This window comes from Cervus canadensis, chromosome X, assembly GCF_019320065.1.
Source record: "Cervus canadensis isolate Bull #8, Minnesota chromosome X, ASM1932006v1, whole genome shotgun sequence".
NCBI lineage: Eukaryota > Metazoa > Chordata > Mammalia > Artiodactyla > Cervidae > Cervus > Cervus canadensis.
In genome coordinates this window covers 100819088-100835705 of record NC_057419.1, presented here as the reverse complement: position 1 = coordinate 100835705, position 16618 = coordinate 100819088, and the positions used below count along the sequence as shown (strand labels likewise).

Genomic DNA, 16618 nt, shown 5'->3' with positions numbered 1-16618 from the left:
GTATGCTGAAGTTGCCACAGGGAATACTGAAAGGAAAAATGGGACTTGGCAGGTGGCAGAAATGGGGCGGTGTCACTTCAGGTTGGGACATGGAAGGATTCAATTCATGATTGGGTTGTTTTGGATGTCCTGTAAAGTGGTCCAAGGTGTGGGTGTGGGAGCAAGAGGGAGTTGGGGGGCATGAGAAGGGGAAATGAATGGGGAGAGGGAAGCACACTGGAGAGAAGGGTGTCCTGGGGCTATGTGGGGCCGGCCCTGACCTGGGAGCTAAAGGAGCCAGCAAAGGTTTTAATACATAAATGTTTTTAATGGCTAAAGATGCCTCTTGCGAGTCTCACAACTCAGGAATTTCTTTGAGGGTCTTGGAGCCAAATCCTTGCAACATAATCATCAGGGAAGATAACATCCTGCTGTTGGCTGTCACGTGATTCCGAATTGTTAAACCTAAGAATGGTATGGCTTGTATCCTAGCCCACTTAGCCCAACTGAGGTTTCTGTCTTTTCAGTCCCTGGGAGGTGCAGCCCACTCTGGTTTCCTGCTTATTCAATGACGATAAAGTTTTCTTTTTCTACCTTTCTGGAAATGTTTCCTGGCCTGGAGGGAAGTTTGTTTTTAACCAAATTTCCCCAGCAATGTATACAAGCTCACCCACGCATGGATGCCCACACCTACAGCCCATAGACACGTACACACCTGCACATCCCTCAGCCCGCCCTCCTGGGAGGCAGAGTCTTCTTCCCAGGACTGTGCCTAGAATGGCTCAGCCAGGAAGGCCAAGGCCACACGTGGTCGTCCAGCACCTTCTTCCTCTTTTATTATGTATTTTGCACTGTGCCTAAACCACCAGCTCCTCCATGTCTTGCTTCTCCTGGGCTTCATTTACCCGCTTCTGCAGCACTTTTCCTTTCTCCAGTTTTTGTAACTTTTCCAACCAAATCACAGAAAAAGAAGTAAAAACAAAGAACACGAATCATTACCATGTACCCCTGAAACTCAAATAATGTTCTATGTTCGATCCCTGGGTTGGGAAGATCCCCTGGAGAAGAGAACGGCTACTCACTCCAGTATTCTGACCTGGACTGTATAGCCCATGGGGTTGCAAAGAGTCGTACACGACTGAGCGACTTTCACTTTCATGTCAATTAAACCTCAGTAAAAGAAAAACAAGACAAAGAACAAGAAAACAAAACAAAAAAAGAAAAAGCAAAATCCTGAAACAAATCTTAGAGCTCTTTTGCCTTGCGAAGCTGCCTAGAACTTTGCATTTTTCCTTGGGTGTCTCTCTCTTCCTCACTCATTCACCAGTTATGTATTAATTGTATTGGACGAATATTGGGAGTGCAGCTTGGGCTGGGCGTGCCAGCCTGGGGTAACAGAAGACCTCGGAGCCCCTACTTGACTGCCCGGAATACACACTGCACCTGCCCCAGACTCCACCAGCTTCCAGGGGCAGTGCGCGGGGCTTTCTGGTGGATGGGGCTTCCCACCTCTCCAGGGCCTGCCCTGGCCCGTCGGGAGAAGCAGGCCTCCTGCGAGGTGCAGAAGGAGCCTTCAGGCCAATCAGAGTTGCCTGAGCTGGAAGGGGAGCGGTGCCCCACCCATCCCCGCCTGTCCACCTGATGCAGGAGTAGACCATGTGGCAACTCCACCCCGAAGTCTTGGCCCATGAGCTCCACCATGACTGTATTGCTGAACTTCAAAGTCTCGATGAGCCACAGCCTGGCGGTCTTGGTATTAGCAGTCACTTCATTCAACCAACAAGTGCTTGCTCTCAGCCTGGCACTCGTTGGGCGCAACTTGTGTATATTGTGGGTTGTGACCCTGTCACATCAACTCTCAGGGTGCCATTGTCCAGTCCCCTTTCCCATAGCACAGCCTTCAGTGGCAAGCTCATCTGGAAAGCTCTGGGGCCAGAATTCTTCACTTGACTTTAGCAACTGTGGCCCTGCCTCCCCTCATGGGCCGGGGTTCCTCTCCTAGTAACAAGCGCATGATGTGCCAAGGATGCAGCTCCCTGGATTGACCTTGCACCACCCTAGGTAGGCCGGGGGGCTGTTACACTGATCCCCTCTGTTTACTTCCATTTTGCCAGAATGTCCACAAGCTGTGCTTAGTGCAATGTAGGTCTCAACTCCTGGGCTCCGAATCCCGTGGGGTCACATGGGTGAAAAGGATCCTCAGCCACAAACTCCAAGCATTTCTTGACTGCAGGAGCAGGTCCCTGCACTAGCTCTGGATCTGAGCTTAGGCCTCCAGCAGTAGACCTGGAAGAAGTTGCCTGAGGTACATTTTAGGGAAATGGAATGAGAGTAGGGGACAAGGGGTGCTGTGAGACCTTTACTCAACTCCACAATTTTCCTGAGCCTCAGTTTTTCCACCTATAACATGGGAATATAAATTGCAGGGATCAGTGAATACACACAGCAAAAGGAACCACTGGACTCACGCTTAGGGCAATGGTGGTGGCAGAAGTAGAGTGAGATGAAATAATAGAAAGGGGCAGGATTCAAGAAAAAATGCTCATTCTTGAGCATAACTTGCATTTCATTAATAAGTGTTTGTTAAATCAGTTCAGTTCAATTGCTCAGTTGTTGTCCGACCCCTTGCGACCCCATGAACTGCAGCACACCAGGCTTCTCTATCCATCACCAACTCCCGGAACTTGCTCAAACTTATGTCCATCGAGTCGGTGATGCCATCCAACCATCTCATTCTCTGTCGTCCCCTTTTCCTCCTACCTTGGATCTTTCCCAGCCTCAGGCTCTTTTCCAGTGAGTCAGTTCTTTGCATCAGGTGGCCAAAGTATTGGAGCTTCAGCTTCAGCACCTCCAATGAATATTCATTTGTTAAATAAATTTGTTAATTCTCTGTTGCCAGAGACAGCAACAAATAAACAAAACAACAACAAACTCTTGCGTTTCATTGCACAGGGGGTCCTGACAGAGGAAACTGTTACTAAAACAACTCCCAGCCCAAACCCCTTATTTACATTTTTTCTCACCAGGGGTCATATTTCACCAATTTGTATTTTTAAGAAAATACAAATCGTATCCACATTATAAAGAATCCAGATTTACTCTGTCTCTCTCTCTTTAAGCATGAGTTTTGTTGATTGTGTGATAGAGCTTATTTCTACTTCTTTCATGGCTTAGTTTTTAAAACGCCCCTCTCTGCAAGGACCACTTCAGAAAGTATCAGTTGGTGTTTCTAGTATGGCCATTTCTCTGCAACCCCAGTTTGGGCCACCCAAAGGGGGACTTGTTGGGGGAGGGGAGTGTTATGGTTTTGAGTCAGTAAAGCAAACTGGAGGTTGTTGTCAAATTGGACTTTGTGTGTACACTTTCCATGTCACTGGCTTTATACTACAGAATATAAAACAATACCGTGTAAAAAATATTATTACACTGAAGAATTAGGAACTTATGAGTTCTCTAATCCCATCACTGATCCAGTGAATTTGGAGTAAGTCATTTCCCAACTTCAGCTCTCACTTTTTTCAACTAAAATGAAAGGGTCTGACTGGGGCTCTTTCAGTTTGAGAATCATCTTCTGATTCTCAGAGGGAACAACGGAAGCTTTACTTACTGATGCCTCTGTAATGACCAAACCACTTGACATGCCATTTCATTCTCATGGCAACAGCTCTGTTTGGGCTCCACTGCCCTCCAGCTCTTTAGCAGCTGCTGCAGGTAGGAGGTTTCTGGCCTTTGCTGAGCGGCCAGGGGGCTGGCTAATTTCTATCTTTCTCTTACAGTTTCGGAGTTTATGCTACAAGTTCTTTCTCCATCTACTGTGAGATGAGCTCACAGTAAATATTGGTAGAGTGTAAGAGTCAGCAAGAAAGGGAGGTACAGAGGTTTAGCTTATATAAAACACCAATATGCTAATAAGATTAGCCAGGCATTTTGTCCCACCTCAAATTGTATTTATGAATGGTTATTGACTGAGTTATCACACAACTGCCCCAGAGGCTGCTAATGTGCCAGCCTTGGAGATGGGACTTGAGTGATGTTCCATTAGATAAATGTGTGACGTCTGACAAGTCCCTTCCAGACCAGTTTGCTCACTGTACAAAGAGGAGCTTAGAATACTGTTCTGGGCTGATTGTGTGCCCCCTTCAGCCCAAGTTTGTATGAACTCCTAACCCCTCAGAATGTGACCTTACTTGGAAATAGGGTCATTGTAATTTTTTAATTACAGTCATACCGGAGTAGGTTGTTTGTTGTTGTTTAGTCGATAAGTCATGTCCGACTGTTTATGACCCTATGGACTATGGCCCGCCAGGCTCCTCTGGCCATGGGATTTCCCAGGCAAGAATACTGGAGTGCGTGGCCATTTCCTTCTTCAGTGGATCTTCCCAACCCAGGGATCGAACCCGAGTCTCCATTGGCAGGTGGATTCTTTACCACTGAGCTGCCAAGGAAATCCTGGCATTGGAGATATGCAAAGTCTAAAAGCAAATATCCCTCCCTTCTGTGTTCATTCTAAGTTTTAAAAGATTTAGTTGGCTAAATATAGCACAGTTTATTTTAGTTTAGTAATAAGTTGTGCATTTTCTCAAGAGTTAACTAAGATTACCTCATCAATGTGATATAATTAGTGCCAAAAATCAAAGGAAGGTGATGTTTTAAAGTAACTGTTGATCTCTCATGGTGAGTAAATACGTTCAATTCATTAGGTTTTTAAAAATATTAAAAATTGTCAGAACCCCCTTTACTACATTTTGGATCCCTGGGGTTTCAAGGACCTCGTCCCAAGGTGATTAGCTAGAGCAAGGGTCCTCACACTTTTCCTGGAAATGGGCAGATAGTAAATACATTAGGCTTTGTGGCCCAGTCTCTGTCACAAACAACTACACAATGCTGCCATTGTAACATGAAAGCCGCCATAGGCAATACAAAAGAATGAGCATGGCTGAGTTCCAATAAAATTTTATTAATGGACACCGAAATCTGAATTTCATATAATCTTAACGTGTAGTGAAATACTATTCTTCTTTTGATTTTTTTAAACATCTGAAAGTGGAGAAACCATTCTTAACTCACACCTTGTAGAAAGACAGGTGGCAGACATGCTGTAGGTATTTGGCAGACTGGCCACAGTTTGCCAACCCACGAGCTAGTCTCTCTAATACTACTGTAGTTCTGGCATTAGGCGGTTCTTACAACCCCAAGGGTCTAGATGAGGCCCAGAGAGGGATTACAATTTTAGTAATTAGAACGCAAACCCGGGCTTCCTGCCTTCCAGTCCATGGCCCCTAAGGCGGCTCTAAGCTTTTGGTTTAGTCATGATTTCAGATGCGGTCTTTGTATCCATGCGGTGCAGAAAATAGATGTGTGGTCAGCGGCCTTTTCCAGGCGTTGACCATGTAAGGGCTGTCCTCTTATTAGCAGCCAGCAGCAACCTAATTTTGTCAAGCCTGACCCTAGGCTCATGCACCCTTTTCGTTTATACTTCTCTCTGGTTGTTCAGCCCTGGAGGCCCATCTGTCCCTTACTATTTGAGTCCCTGTTGTCTCATTGGCAGCTTTCTGAGCAGCTGCAAAATAATTTTTTAACTTTAAGTGGAAGTTAGGATCCCCAGCGTCTGGCCTGGAACAGTCACTCTCAGCAAGAGCTCTTTCAGCTCTGACATTGCCTAGCTTGACAGACTCGGGTGAGTGCTAAACTAACTCCTCCCAGCTTCCCAAGGCTGGACTTTCACTGCGGGCAATAATTAATGAGGCGTTTACTCAAGGGCTGGGGAATAATGTGCACTGCTTTTTTGTGTTGTTGTTGTCGTCGGAAACTGCTTGGTTGCCTAGCACCCCAGTCGTCCGCCTGGTCGTCCTTCCTCGCAGATCATCTGTTCCAGCCGCCTCGCAAGCACAGATCGGCAGCAGGGGCCGGAACTGAGACGAGAGCTGCTCGCGCGCGCTCAGGGGGCGGCCGCAGCACCGCCCTCCCCGGAGGACAATGCTGCGAGGCAAGTCCCGGCTCAACGTGGAGTGGCTGGGCTACTCGCCCGGCCTGCTCCTGGAGCGCAGGCCGCTCCTGGCAGGGCGTTCGCCCCGCAGCCCTGGCCGGTAAGTCACATGCAGGCTCCCAACCGCGCCTGCGCCGGCCGCGGCGGCCGCCACCGCCACCGGGCGTCACCTGGGCGCCGCGCCTGCGCGCTGCGGCCCAGAGCCCGGCACTCGCCGGCACTTCCGGCGTGGCCCGCTCGGACCGGTTGCCCGCCTAGCAGACCGAGCGCGACTGCGGAGCCCAGCCGGCGTCTGAGCGTCTGAGCTGCGGGCGTGGCGACGCCATGGAGCGCCTTGATAAAGCGGCGCTGAACGCGCTGCAGCCGTCCGACTTCAGGTAGTCCGGAGTGAGCCGGAGTCAGGCGGGGGCCTAAAGCACCAGGCGGACTGGCCCGGGCCGGAAGCGGGGCGAGAGGGAAAGCCCGGGCCGACCGGTGGGTGGGCATGAGATCGGACCCTCGGGGCTGGGACTGCGGGCTAGAAGAGGGCGGGGAAGCAGGTTGGGGCTTGCATCGTCTGCACGCCGGGCCCCTGCCCTTCCCTCGGGAGCGAGGGACCCGGGGTCATGGTGGCTAGGTGGGCGGGTTCTTCAGCTCTTGTTTCTGGCCTAGCACTTCTTTCTCTCTTGTCTGTATTGCGATCTTGCTGTCTGCGGCCTTTCTCCCCACTTCAGGGTGAGCTCCCTGAGGACAGGAACCGGGCCTTCTCCATCTCCGGGTCCCCTGCAGGGCCTACATAGTCAGGTTTAATAAATGTTTGCTGCATGAGTGAACGAATGGAAGGGAGAAAGGGCTGCCCCGGGTTTGAGTCTACTTCACTCAGGGCGTCAGTAGGATGGGGGCTGCTGGCTGAGTAGAAGAAACCTGAGGAAAAAGCAGGTGGTCCTGGTGGACTAGCCTGGCACAAGATACCTCTAGAGGTCAGAGGGTGGGGAGGGGTTTAGCTCCCATTCAGTGTGTGTGCACCAGGCCCAGCTTAGGCGCTTTGTTACATGCCTGTGTGTTAGTCGCTCAGTCGTGTCTGACCCTTTGCGACCCATGGACTGTGGCCCTCCAGGCTCCTCTGTCCATGGGATTTTCCAGGCAAGAAGTACTGGAGTGGGTTGCCATTTCCTTCTCTAGGAGATCTTCCCGACCCAAGGATCGAACCCGCGTCTCCAGTGTCTCCGGCCTTGCAGGCAGATTCTTTGCCCGCTTTGTTACGTGCATTATCAGAATTTGAAAAGTGCTTAGTTTGCTGCTGTTTATAGAAACTGTGAAGTTGACTCAGGATGAGTGGCTTGCGCAAGATCACAGGGTTACCTCGCGCAATTAGTATTGAAAGCTAGCAGTTGTCCAAACCCAGGATCTTTGGAGCCCCCATGATCTTTTTTCACTCTCACAATGGCGATGTAGGTGGTTTTTTTTTTTAAATTACTGTTTATTAGTGAGGCCTCCAACAAGTATTTTTATTAAGTATACTTAAAATACAGTATTTGCCTCCTAGACTGCTTGTACTGTTTCTGCATGGAATTTGCGGTGAAATCTACTTGCAGTATAGGCCTTGCAATAAAGGGGAACATGGTAAGCTTCATCTGCTTCGTGTTTGCTTCAGAAGTTTATCTGAAGTGGGTAAACTCTAGATGGTTCTCAGAGTGGGGGCACAGTCCTCAATTATTTGTGTGAGGCTAGTTCTAACTCTAAATGTTCGAATTCTTCCTTGCTCAATCAGATACACATAGGAGAAATCAGTTGAAAGACCTCAGTTGCTTTGTTTTAGAAAACCTCACCGGGTTATAACCCATGCTGGCTTGTGCCAGCAGAACTACTGGCTGTAGTGGGCTGTGGCTGGAAGCCAAGGAGAAAATGTCATATAAACACTGGAGAAAGTTTTAAAACTAGTTTTCAAAAGTTTGTATGCTTTACTTTGTCCTTAGTCCTGTATTTGAGAGACTGAAAGTCAAATTTTGGGGGCTTAAGATAGACAGGTAAGAAGGAATTGAAGACAAGCAGTAAGTTGTTGAGATATGCTCTATGTAGAGTGTGTGGGGTTAAAAATTAACATGCAGAAAAGGTTGTGTTTGGGTGATGGGATGGTAAGTGATTTTGTGTGCTTTAAAACATTCTTATGATATTATATTCTCTTTTCAGTAATAAACTTTTCTCAAAGCCAGGCCAGATAATTGATATTCGAGAGATCATCTAAAGAACAGACAAACTGATTAACCTTCCCTTTCTCTAGATTCTCAAGCTTTGTTTCTGTATCAGATTAGATGATCTGTACTTTGCACACCCAAAACACAAACACTGTGAAGGCCACGTTTTTTGTTGGGGTCCACAAAAGAATTGGCCAAATACTGACTTCTTGTATGTACGTATGTATTTTTAAATTTTTTTACACAATTTTTAAAGGTTATACTCCATTTATAGTTATTGCAAAATATTGGCTATATTCCCTGTATTGTACAATACATCCTTGTGGTCTGTCTCCACAATATTTCATACCTCACACTCCCTTTCCCCTATATTGCCCCTCCCAACCCTCCCCATTGGTAATCACTGTTTGTTCTCTTTATCTGTGAATCTGCTTCTTTTTGTTACATTCCCTGGTTTGTTGTATTTTTTAGGTTCCACATATAAACGATATCATACAGTATTTGCCTTTCTCTGCCTGGCTTATTTCACCTAGTATAATGCCCTTTAAGTCTGTCCATGTTGCTGGAAATGGCAGCATTTATTCTTTTTTTATGACTGAGTAGTATTCCATTGTATGTATTATGCATGTGTGTGTGTGTATTGCATCTCTTTTGTTCATCTGTTGATGGGCACTTGGGTTGCTTCTGCATCTTGGCAATTGTAAATAATCCTGCTGTGAACATTGGAGTGCATGTATTTTTTTTTAATTTTATTTATTTATTTTTTTTTGTCATACATTGATATGAATCAGCCATAGATTTACACGTATTCCCCATCCCGATCCCCCCAAATTAGTGTTTTTTGTTTTCTGTGGACATAATTGTTTTGTATTTTTATAGAACTGCAGACACTCATTCTTGATGAAGATAAATTTTCTAAAAATTTTCTATTAGGAAACAGTGTACGGAAGCTTAGGTATATTAGATGAGAATTGTATAGCTCAGTGATCACTAAAGTGAGATGTATTAAAAGATGTTTCATTGACGTATGGAAAGAAAACAGATTTCTACATAAATATTTTTAACCTTAACATTTTTAGTATCTGTTTTTCCTTGTTTTTATATTTTAAAGACTCCATGACTAATATGTGTATAGATAATTTATTTAAAAATCATTATGCCTATATGGGGATATGTGCTCAAAACTTTAATGATGGATCACACAGTCAAAATAGTTTGTAGACCATTGGTGTAAACTTAAGATGGTCTCTTTCTTTCTGGGCTGCCAGAAGCCTCCCCCCGTAATGGTATGCACACAATTATAAGAATTCCTTTGCCTGGATTTTCTGGAGGTACAAAGGAATGTGCAGGACTGTCTGGGACACAAGCTGTCATGTTAAGTGCTATAATAACAGGCATGAAGTAAGTGTGGTTGGGTCCCAGAGCAGTGAATCGTACCAGCTGGCATAATCAGGAAGGCTGCCTAGAGGAGAGGCAGCTTATTATTTTGAAAAGACCTTGATGGCTGGGCTGTATTCTTCATAGAGATGTAGATCAAAACTGAAACCTCTTGCTGAGGATTACCAGGAAGAATTGAGTTCAAGTGTTGACTATGAACATAAATTTAGACATGTGTTAAGGTTATAAAGGGAGCAACACTTGCCGCCCCAAAATGTCTCTTTGATGTGCAGATTGTTTCAAACTGACAACAGTCAAGGCCCCAGAGACTCAGGAAGAAACTTTGACCTTCCCCTTAGTTGCCTGAAAAGATTTAGACAGAGGGCCTGTTCCTGGAAGAGAGCTGTCATCAGAGATATTTGCAAAGAATATGGGCTAGGTGTGGTGGGGTCAGGGGGACAGGGCATAGAAACCGGAGACTACTCTGGGTCCCATAGACTCTACATGGCCTAGGAAACACTTGTTGACTGAACATCTGCTTTTCCATCTCTATGTGTATTGTCTTCTTCCTGTTTGAAGTCCCAAACCCCTACCTACAACATCTTCTTTTGTCTTTACCTGAAGACAATATTTAAGGCGAGGGTTTTGGCCATTTGGCAAGTTACTCAGTTCTCTTGGGTCTCTTCCATGTATACATGTTATTAAACTTTGTTTTCTTCCGTTAATCTGTCTCATGTCCGTTTAATTCTTAGACCAGCCACAGAGAATCTAGACAGTAGAGGAAAATTTCTTTATCCCTGACAAGGTAGTGTGAGAGTGGTTAGATTTAAGGGAAAAGGGACCTTTCATCTACAGGGTAAAAGCCCATAGGATAAAAGCTTAGTGCTTTTAAATGTAACCGTTGTGGTGACATGGATGAGGGGTGTGTGTGTGTGTGTCCAGGGTTGCTGGAAGCTTACTACAGCTTCCCTGTCAGTAGTGTTATCATTTGTGATGATGCATGGGACCAATGCTGACATAGATCTACTTATTGAAAAGCGGGTAAAACAACATTAAGGAATATTTGAAAGTGGGCAAGTTACGTTATTATTGTGTATTAATCTTCCTTTTTCATGTGCACACCTTTTGAATGTAATTGGAATAGTATACATCTATACTATTGGCAGAGTTTTTCTGGAAAGGAACAGATAGTAAATATTTTAGGTTTGAGGGCCATGTGGTCTGGCACCACTACTAAGCTCTGTCTCTGAATCTCCCTGGAGTCTTAGGTGACGCATAAACAAGCGAGTGTGGCTGTATGCCAGTTATATTATTTACAGAAGTAGGCAAGGGGCCTTTCAGGGCTTATTTGGCAGACCGCTGATATACATAAAAACAGTGTAATCTGCCTTGTTGATTTCTCACATAGATATTTGCTGAATACTTGTCAAAATTAGTTTTAATGGTTCCATATTGGTAAGCATAATTTGTGAAATCATTTCCCCTTTATTGGCCGTTTTTATGTTACCCATTGTTACTGTTTTAAGTCGCCATTTATCTGACTTGTTTTTCTTTAATTGTATGATTTTAGAAGCTTAATTGCATTCTTAAGAATCATTTTATTGTATTCTGGAACACAACTTTCCCATTGGAATATTTCCATTGATTATTAAAGCCTATGAGCGATAGAATGCTTGGAAGATAAAGTGTTTTGATATCAAACTTTTAATGCATCCATGCTGTGTGAAGACCATCTAAGTTGTACCCTCGCTACTTAATTACAAAGAAATTTGAGCAAAGTTTCCTTCAGCTGCATCCAGATTGCTCTGGGCTCCTTTTTCTTTGGAGATTCGCATACCTTGTCTGTACTGTATTCAGCTAGCCACTGATAGGATGCTTTGTGAAGGAACCTCATTAGTTGTTTTCTGTGTACCTTCTGCCTTGCTACCCCATTGTGAATTCAGTAAATCGTGTATATTTGCATAGCACTTGGAAGATTCCAAACCACTTTTTGCACTTTACATTTCCTTTCACAATGGGTCTGCCACTGGGTCTCTAGGCTATTTGAATTTTGAGTCCTTGGCACTGCTCTTCTTCTGGCCACTGTTTTCAAGGCAAGGGCAAGGTTCCCAGCAACTTTTCTGTGGGTATTTATAGCATTTACGAACACAAGAATGGTTCAAAATGGCTTTGCAGGCTCTGATTTTCTCTTTGTTTACTTTTTTCCAGAAATGAAAGTTCATTAGCATCCACTCTGAAGACGCTGCTGTTCTTCACAGCTTTAATGATCACTGTACCTATTGGGTTATATTTCACAACTAAATCTTACGTTTTTGAAGGTAATCCTAGACATAAAACAAGACATTTTCACCCTTAACTATATATGAGATTCTATGCTCTCATGATCTCTTTATATCTGTAAACTGGATATTAATTTGACTTGCTTCTGTTTTGCTTTTCAAAAATCCCATTGCTCATAATGAATCTTCATGAAATGAATTTTTCATCACTCAGTTATTTGTTTGACATCATATTGGTTTATGGTTTTCTGTGCGATAGCTTGCAGATCCTTTCTTTTAATAGCCCCTGGAGAGCGAGAGTTGACATGGGAGGAGGACTTTGGGGGAATGTTCTCTTGCTGGCAGACATTGGAAGGAAGAGAAAATAAAGCCCTCTTTATTATGTCAGAGTCCTTAGATGAAGTGATTTATTGTGGTTTTCATTCAAAATAATGTTCTTCATGTGTAGAAGGTATTCACATTTTTATATGAATACTTGATTTATCACCACACAAGGTATTCCTTCTTAATTGTCTGACTAGTTAAATAAATATATACCTAATAAAAATAATATGTTTTGATTTTTATATTTTTATATATTTTGGAATAAAATAGAAACTTTTTTCTCTTGATAGGCGCCTTTGGGATGTCCAATAGGGACAGCTATTTTTATGCTGCTATTGTTGCAGTGGTCGCCGTCCACGTGGTGCTGGCCCTCTTTGTTTATGTGGCCTGGAATGAAGGCTCACGGCAGTGGCGTGAAGGCAAACAGGATTGAAGTGAACATTGCCTTTTGATAGTGTTAAATTGGTTTTTTAAATGGCAGATCGATCTGGGATATTGATGATTTCAATAAAGTTGAAAGAACTTGTTAAAATCAATCTTGAGGAGTTCACATTTGACCAGTGTAAATTTTGATCCTTCTAAAACAATGCCTTGTATTATCAGTTTTAATTGTCTGAGTCTCTCATTTGCAAATGAGAATTTGGAAAAGCTAAACTGGTTACAAATAAGTATGTGAAATTAATATGCATTATTCTGGGAAGAATTTTATTATCTTACAACAAAAAAATGTTTTATAGCATTTTGTCTTTTAGTTGGCTTTGAGTTTTACTCTATGGTTGTATTCAGATGTACATAGTGGAGCAAATCTAAATTTTATTTTTTGCTGGAACACTTTCCCTGACTGTCATGAAAATACCAAGTCATTAGATTTTGGGTTGTAAATGCCTGTTGAAAATTGCTTAAATTGTGGACACTGGAATTAATCTGAGTGTCACTGAGAAATTTAAAGTAGTAGTAATCCCTAGTCAATAGAAATCTTTCTTTACATTATTTCATGGGGAAACTAGGCTGAATCACAGGCATTCATGTAAAAGGACTGGGTTTATTAAAGAATGCAGATAGCAAAGCAAAGAGCTAGCTGCCTGGGCACCTGGCTTGCTCCCTAAAGGCCTCTTACAGGCCAGCCTCCAGCTTTCAGAGGAGCTCTTTAATGGTCTGCTTTGCTCTGTCACTCAACAATGAGCTTACACTTTAATTACGAGGTTGTATGAACTCAGTTTTTCCTACTTTTAAATAATGTATATGAAAGAATTTACTTTTAAATATGTTCATTTTTGCATACTTACAGAGTGTAAACAATCATGAAAATCTATTATTTTTATCACCCAGGAAGTATTCTTGGAATTTTTAATCAGTGCTGTTATGTTCCAGATATGTATAGATAATCCTTGAGGTCCTTTCTGATAGAAAAAGACCCTATTTTTTAGTATCCTTGGTCTGTATTCTTTCCAGCCACTTGGTACTATTTGTGTGTAATCTAAAAACACACAGGGAAAAATGCATATTAAAACAGGAAGAAAATGTTAATTCCCTGTAGTGTGGCCACCTGGAGATAACCACTGTTTTGGTTTACATCCTTGTGCATTTCTGAATGCTAGTTTAATACACAGTCAAAGTTTGGTTTAAGTTCAGAATCTGCCAATTTTATCTGGTGTCTATTTGCATTTTTTCAGATGAGTGATTATTGGATGTTTTCTTAAACAGCACATTCTACCTTTACTGTTTTAACTAGATATTTCATTGTGTGTATTTCTGTCATTAATAATTCCTCATACAATGGCCCTTGCTGTGAGTGTTTGCCATCACGGATTTTGTTAGTTCCTCTCTACTTTTGGATGTTGTGGAATTGGACTAAAGGAGCAGAGACGCAGTTAGGCATAAAAGCCAAGAAGCCTTTTGTGTTTATTTAATTGCCGAGAAAAAACAAAATGATTGTTGTAGGATTATTTTTTATTCCCGCTTATAGTTAAATGTTATTTGCAGTTTAAATGTCTCAAGTAGTTATTCTGAATGGAACCTGTTTTCTTAAAAGACTACAGTTTTAGTATACAATTGTACAAATTTAATATAAAATTGTCAAATACTCCAGTTTGAATCTAATGTACTATAAGGTAGATTTCTATATGGCCCCTTCTTTAGATGTCTTATTGTACTTAGAATTTGTCCACTTAATTTCTTTTTCTATAATGCCAAGGTTTTTCTTGTACTTTTGGAATCTTATGCTATTTTTAAAATATTGATGTCCAGTGTTGGATTATTTTGTTTGATTTCAGACATTTGCTGAGTAGATAATATGGGTGTTTTTCTGCAAGTAATTAAACTAGGGATTCATGCAAAAGCAGCATAATTTTCTCTTGGAAAAAGTACCAAGCATTTGAAAGTTAGACTTGGATGGTAAGGTTGATATATGGAATTATTACAATAAAAACTTGTTTTCAAACCAGTTAATATTTTCTTAAGGTTTTAACTGTTAACTCACTAGTTTGCTGCTGTTGAAATAATAAGGTATATGACAAATAGCTTTATTTTTCAAGATGTCTCAGTGATTTCCTCTTGTACAATGTACATACTTCAGGATGTATAGAAAGAAAAGCTACAATTGAGCCCTTATATAAATACTATAAGGTAGGACTGTGTTCACTATTGTTTGAAAATGGATTGTAAGAATAACCTCAATTAGGGGTCTTAACTTGAAGTGTCAGTACAGGCTACTGATTGAACACATGACCTTCACCTCACCTCACCTCCCATTTTGACCCCCAGAATATAATCTCTTTTCTCATCGTGCTAAAAAAAAGTCTGCTGTAGAATGCATATGATGTCATTAGCTCTTCAAGTGGATCCAATTTTACATGTGAATTCACTTTTGAGTTGTTACTGAAGAAATTTAAACCCTCTGTTAAAAACAACAACAACAACCAACTGCATTTCATGGGAATCTTACAGAAATATATTGTAAGGTTATTTTCATCATAAAGAGCTCATCAACTTTGCCCCCAAAGCAACTAGTTGACTTGTTTGGTGTTTATTTTCCATTTTCATATAAATAAATTTTATATATACAGCTAGTGTACCCAAGGACACCAGTAAAAGTACCCAAGGAAAGATGAAAGGTACATGAGAATTTATATCCTGTTTTAAATGTATCTAGTGTATATTTCTTGTCTTCAGACAAGTTCATGTTTGTTCTTTTACTTATGCTTAAGTGAAGTTGTAGACTGTTAGACCCATTTTATAAGTAAAATTGTCACTCGTTAGGTCAGCAGCAGATATCTCCGCTGTCAGGCACTCTTGTGCTCCATCAGAAGAGTACAACTTTATTAACTCAGACTCTGCTCTTACATTTAAGATTGTTTTTGCAAGAGCTGGACTGAAGCAGTGTATTCATAACTTGACAAGATTTCTTTTTCCTTTTTGCAGGGGAAAAAGGGTCACCTGAGAAAGTAAATTATTTTCAGGGACTTTGGGATTCTAATGATACATATTACATGTAACAGATGAACAGATTAATCCTTTATATATTCATTAAAATAGTCTGGAATTCCTCAGCCTACCATCACTCCTGGCCACACTTTCCTTGCCTGTTTGCTACGTGTATTTGAAAGTAATATCTGCATTCCTTTGAAGATGTTCTATAGGTCATATTTGTCAGTTACACAGACTAGTCTTCCTTTTTCTCAAGTTCAGTGAAATGTCACTGAACAGTAATAATAGCAATAGCTAACATCTGCACAGCACCTTACAGTTTGCAAAGAACGTTCACATATTCTTGTTTTTTTTGCTTAGTGAACCTGTTACCAGATGTCCTGACCTTGATGATAAAAGTATTAGGAGCTTTAGAGTCACTGAATATGCTGTAGTCTTGAATAGTGCCCTGGCAAGGGGCAGAGTTTAGATGCGCTACCTTAAAAGCTGCGTGTAATTATCAAAATGGGGGGCTTGAGTTCTTTAGCCACTTGAATCAGATTTACTTTTGTAAGTGATGCTTTTCTAATTGTTATCTGGATGGTTTTTGTATTCGTTATATTCTAACCTGTAATTTGTATAAATTTACCATCTGTTGTCATTAAAAAAGTGTTCATAATGCCACCTTGGTGTCTCCTCCTTCAATTAATAGTAAGTTGATTAACCTCTTCAGTTTTTTGCATTTGTTTACCTCTCTGTTTATACCATATCAGATATGAACAGAGCTGTCAAGGGTAAGCTTTTGTGCAGGATATGTAGGCCAGAGATACTCAAGCGGGTGGGGCTGTGAGGGATGCTGAGACAGGAAGGATTGCAATGGGCCCATGAGAACTGGTGGAGCAGTGGGGGAAAGACAGCAGCTCCTTGCCTTGTGGCTTAAGAAAATTCATTTGGGAGTGAATGGGCTTCAAATACCAATTAAGGAGTGAGGCTGGGAAATACTTGTGGCTACTTTAATTTATTAGACGGGGGTAGTCAGTTCCTGGCGATGCCCAGCGTGCCACCCCCTCATGCCAGTGCCCTGTTCCTCTGTC

The 16618-nt window shown here is 42.3% G+C and overlaps 1 protein-coding gene across 3 annotated transcripts; it reads left to right on the top strand.

Annotated features, from left to right (window-relative positions):
• The first annotated feature begins 5421 nt into the window (after positions 1-5421).
• VMA21 (vacuolar ATPase assembly factor VMA21) lies at positions 5422-16208 on the top strand. 3 transcript variants are annotated; one of them, XM_043458869.1, is made up of 4 exons: positions 5422-5656; positions 5841-6065; positions 11725-11834; positions 12410-16208. In XM_043458869.1, exons 2-4 carry the CDS (start codon positions 5956-5958, stop codon positions 12550-12552), a joined length of 363 nt encoding a protein of 120 aa, XP_043314804.1. In that variant the 5' UTR covers positions 5422-5656; positions 5841-5955; the 3' UTR covers positions 12553-16208. The 3 variants fall into 3 exon arrangements, with proteins under 3 accessions (XP_043314804.1, XP_043314803.1, XP_043314805.1); XM_043458868.1 differs by having other exon boundaries at positions 5805-6065; XM_043458870.1 differs by lacking the exons at positions 5422-5656; positions 5841-6065 and adding an exon at positions 6151-6342.
• The last annotated feature ends 410 nt before the right edge of the window (positions 16209-16618 follow it).

What these genes read in the sequence shown, in the direction of transcription:
- VMA21 (XM_043458869.1), top strand. Translation starts at nt 5,956, where the DNA reads ATGCTGCGAGGCAAGTCCCGGCTCAACGTGGAGTGGCTGGGCTACTCG. An exon ending in TCGCCCCGCAGCCCTGGCCG is followed by an intron (nt 6,066 to 11,724) that starts GTAAGTCACATG and finishes ACTTTTTTCCAG; the next exon opens with AAATGAAAGTTCATTAGCAT. An exon ending in TAAATCTTACGTTTTTGAAG is followed by an intron (nt 11,835 to 12,409) that starts GTAATCCTAGAC and finishes TTCTCTTGATAG; the next exon opens with GCGCCTTTGGGATGTCCAAT.